Source organism: Hyalella azteca, unplaced genomic scaffold (assembly GCF_000764305.2).
Source record: "Hyalella azteca isolate HAZT.00-mixed unplaced genomic scaffold, Hazt_2.0.2 contig5543, whole genome shotgun sequence".
In the NCBI taxonomy this organism is placed as follows: Eukaryota; Metazoa; Arthropoda; class Malacostraca; order Amphipoda; family Hyalellidae; genus Hyalella; species Hyalella azteca.
The window spans coordinates 76172-79716 of NW_025935729.1; the positions used below are offsets into that span (position 1 = coordinate 76172).

Sequence of the window (3545 nt, forward strand, 5' to 3'; positions counted from 1 at the left end):
AACTTCCTGATATGAAAACTCAATGAAAAAGGAACTAGTAAAGATATCATTACAATAGAATTTTTTAGTGAAAGAACATTGTCTGAATTTTTGTTTCAATTACTTTTTAAAGATGAAATCGAACAAATGACGGCCCTCATTGTCAATGCATTCTGTTAGTCGATTATTGAAGTTCCGTTCAACTCGCTGAAGCATATTGACGAGTATGTTGGCGATGGCTTGGCGTATGTTGTTCTTCAAATGAGGCAGGGTCCATGGACAGTCATTGTAAACAATTGATATAAGATAACCCCATAAAAAATCACATGGAACCAAATCGGTGCCAGTCAAAGCCCGGTCAACGAATGTCACTTCTCAAGAAGATGAGGCTCTGTACGAAATGTTGACTCAGACGGATACAAGTCTGCAAATCGGCGATTAGAAAAGAACACCTCGACAGCAAACGCACGCTGCTCATTTGTCCAACGCACAGTAACCTTGTTTTTCATATGAAATACTCTCCGCCCTTTTCCTACAACATTTTATACTTCTCGTTTGACGAGAAATAGAAAACAGGAAGTTTCCGCGAGTCACTCTGTCCCTGTATTCATTTATCAACCGTAATTATTATTAAGTACTCCTCGCAATTCTCTACTGCCAATTGATTTATTTTAACGGACGATCTGAATTTATCTTTAACAGCCACAATTTCCCAGTAAGGCACAATATTTGCGACACCACTGCCGTGTGTGCAGAGATAGCGGGCCTCTGTACTAGCGACACTACTGCCGTGTGTGCAGAGATAACGGGCCTCTGTACTAGCGACACTACTGCATGTGCAGAGATAGCGGGCCTCTGTACTAGCGACACCACTGCCGTGTGTGCAGAGATAGCGGGCCTCTGTACTAGCAACGCCACTGCCGTGTGTGCAGAGACAGCGGGCCTCAGTACTAGCGATAACACTGCCGTGTGTGCAGAGATAACGGGCCTCTGTACTAGTGACGCCCCTGCCGTGTGTGCAGAGATAGCGGGTCTCTGTACTAGCGACGCCCCTGCCGTGTGTGCAGAGATAGCATAGATTCCAAATGCCCAGGAAAAAAGTTCTGTTAGCCCCACAGCCCGCATTCATTACCATACGCTACACGCTTCAAGGCAGTGCCCTGGCAACGAAATGAGCATCGTAGACTCACGGGAAATTCTATTAATTCAAACCAAGTAAGCTATTTCCTCATAAACAAGCCAAGTTAAGCCCAGTCAGGGCAGGTAAACTGAGGCAAGCCCATCCCGCCGCCCCCCAGTATAGGTTGGAAGTCAATGTTGGCACCTGGACCACGCCCACCGCCTGCCGTGCTGCTGCTGTAGCTGTGGCTACTGCACCTCTTGTTGCTGTGGCTGCTAATGTGGCTGCTGCTGTGGCTGCTGCTGCTAATGCACCTCTTGTTGCTGCTATGGCTGCTGCTGCTGCTGTGGCTGCTGCTGCTAATGCACATCTTGTTGCTGCTATGGCTGCTGCTGCTAATGCACATCTTCTTGCTGCTGTGGCTGCTGCTGTCCCTGCTGCTGCTAATGCACTTCTTGCTGCTGTGGCTGCTGCAGTCCCTGCTGCTGCTAATGCACCTCTTGCTGCTGTGGAGTGCCGCTGCTGTGACTACTGCACATCTTCTTGCTGTGGCTGCTGCTGCTAATGTATCTCTTGCTGTTGCTGCCCCTAAACTTTTGTTTGCTGCTGCAACTCATTTCTGCAACTGTCTTGTTCCCACTGTTTTATAATGAGCTTGTTCTATTTTTCGCGTGTTTTGTGTTTTGGCTGACTTCATTTTGTTCTTATTTATTTTTTTTTGGTTATTGCCGTCATGTTGCTGATGTTCATCGTAGCAAGAGCAGATAACAAACAATCCAGGAAATCCCGGTCTTTTTTAAATAAAACTCTTGTGTAATTTCTATTATATAATTCGGATAATTATATCAAAGTTCAAGTTGCGCGACTTAATTGAAAGGCAATACTACGACTTTGTTCTTCTCAAATCTGCGATAGCCAATTTATTTCTGTAAATAGACAGGATAAATCATATACGTACAGTATTTATCAAAGTCATAATCGAATTCCATAATCCTGCCTTCAAACCCATACCTGTAAAGCTTATTTTTTATGTAATATCGAAAGCTACGCTAGCATAAAACTACTGCACTTATTCTACTAAATTCTAAGTTTCTTTCATGAAAAAAATAAATCTTTACCATTTATCTTGAGCGCGTCCTAAAAAATTAATCAAAAACTATATTGACTCCACATATTTTCCGCGAAAATATATCGGCGAGTATAATTTGCTATTTTACTAAAAAAGTTAGAGTTCTTCAGATTAGAAACTATGATTTTTTAACGTCAGTATTGAATCAAGGCCAGCAGGAGTGCACATTTCTGCCCTCTAGCTGATACTGTTAATTAACTAACGTTTATATATAGAGTTCACTTTACGAGGCCCCATGAACAGAAGCTCATCGACGCAACTCGTCCTAACTCGATCAGCTGAGATATTTTAGGAATTAAAAACAATTTTGCATGCCAACCAGAGAAATAATGAAATTTTTCCGCATATCCTGCAGTTTCGGAAAAAAACTTTTGTTGGGAATGAGTGAACTGTAGCCGAGCAGCTTCTGAAGTTAACAACCTGACATCAAAATTACACTGCTTTTTCGTTATTAAAATAGAATTTACCGCGTAGCTTGTAGCTTCTACGCGAATCTAACACCTTTACGTTATAATTACGCAATTATTGAATGTTTGAGTGAAAACGTAACACTTGGTTTGGAACCTCTTTACGACATTACAATACAACCACACGGTTATAAAGCGTTGAATTAAGACGCATCATGTGGTTTGCCGCCTTTACACAAATCTTTTCACATGAATCTCACATGAATTTGTCTAAATCTACGTTACACTTATGCCATGTTTTCCTCCTCGATACAAACCTTATGAAAAAATTTAAAAATTTAACGCTCTTGCGATAAGTCTCCGAAAGTGGCCTGGCTAGGCCAGAATAAATAGCTCTGCTTCAACAAAAACAGAATTCTAACCCTACTGCACGTGAAGAAGGAAATACTTCGCCACAGATAACATTAATTCAGTGTTTACGAAACCCTCTATTTGCATGCCCAAGTTCTTATCAATTTATTTCAAAATGAGAAAAACACTTAGGGGAAAATGCTTTTGATTTTTCTCAGATCAAGAATTCATTCCTGTACAAATTAATGACAATTTGATGTTTTGATGCAAACCCAAATTAAGGCTTACTCCTCAAAATATTATTTAAGCCTGCCGAGAAGAAGTATATTTTTCGCGTCGCTATTTTGAACTCTCGAAACTGTTCGATAACACACGGAATATTCTCTTCCTATCGTTTTATACATCTTCTCCATGACTGATGAAATTTAGTTCCTGATCTCTATATTAAAAAAATGTTGTAAAACCATAGAAAATAAATTCCTCCTTTTCTGCCCCCTTTTTCCCATTTCCTGACCTAAAAAATCCCCTCTGTCCCCCTTTCTCCATTTCATCACCGAAA

At 41.1% G+C, this 3545-nt stretch overlaps 1 protein-coding gene across 1 annotated transcript; it reads left to right on the top strand.

Annotated features, from left to right (window-relative positions):
• Positions 1-379: 379 nt before the first annotated feature.
• On the top strand, positions 380-1664 carry LOC108677663 (antifreeze protein Maxi-like). Its single transcript, XM_018165919.1, has 3 exons — positions 380-401; positions 735-1036; positions 1278-1664. The coding sequence occupies exons 1-3, from the start codon at positions 380-382 to the stop codon at positions 1662-1664; spliced, it is 711 nt and encodes a 236-aa protein (XP_018021408.1).
• Positions 1665-3545: the final 1881 nt, after the last annotated feature.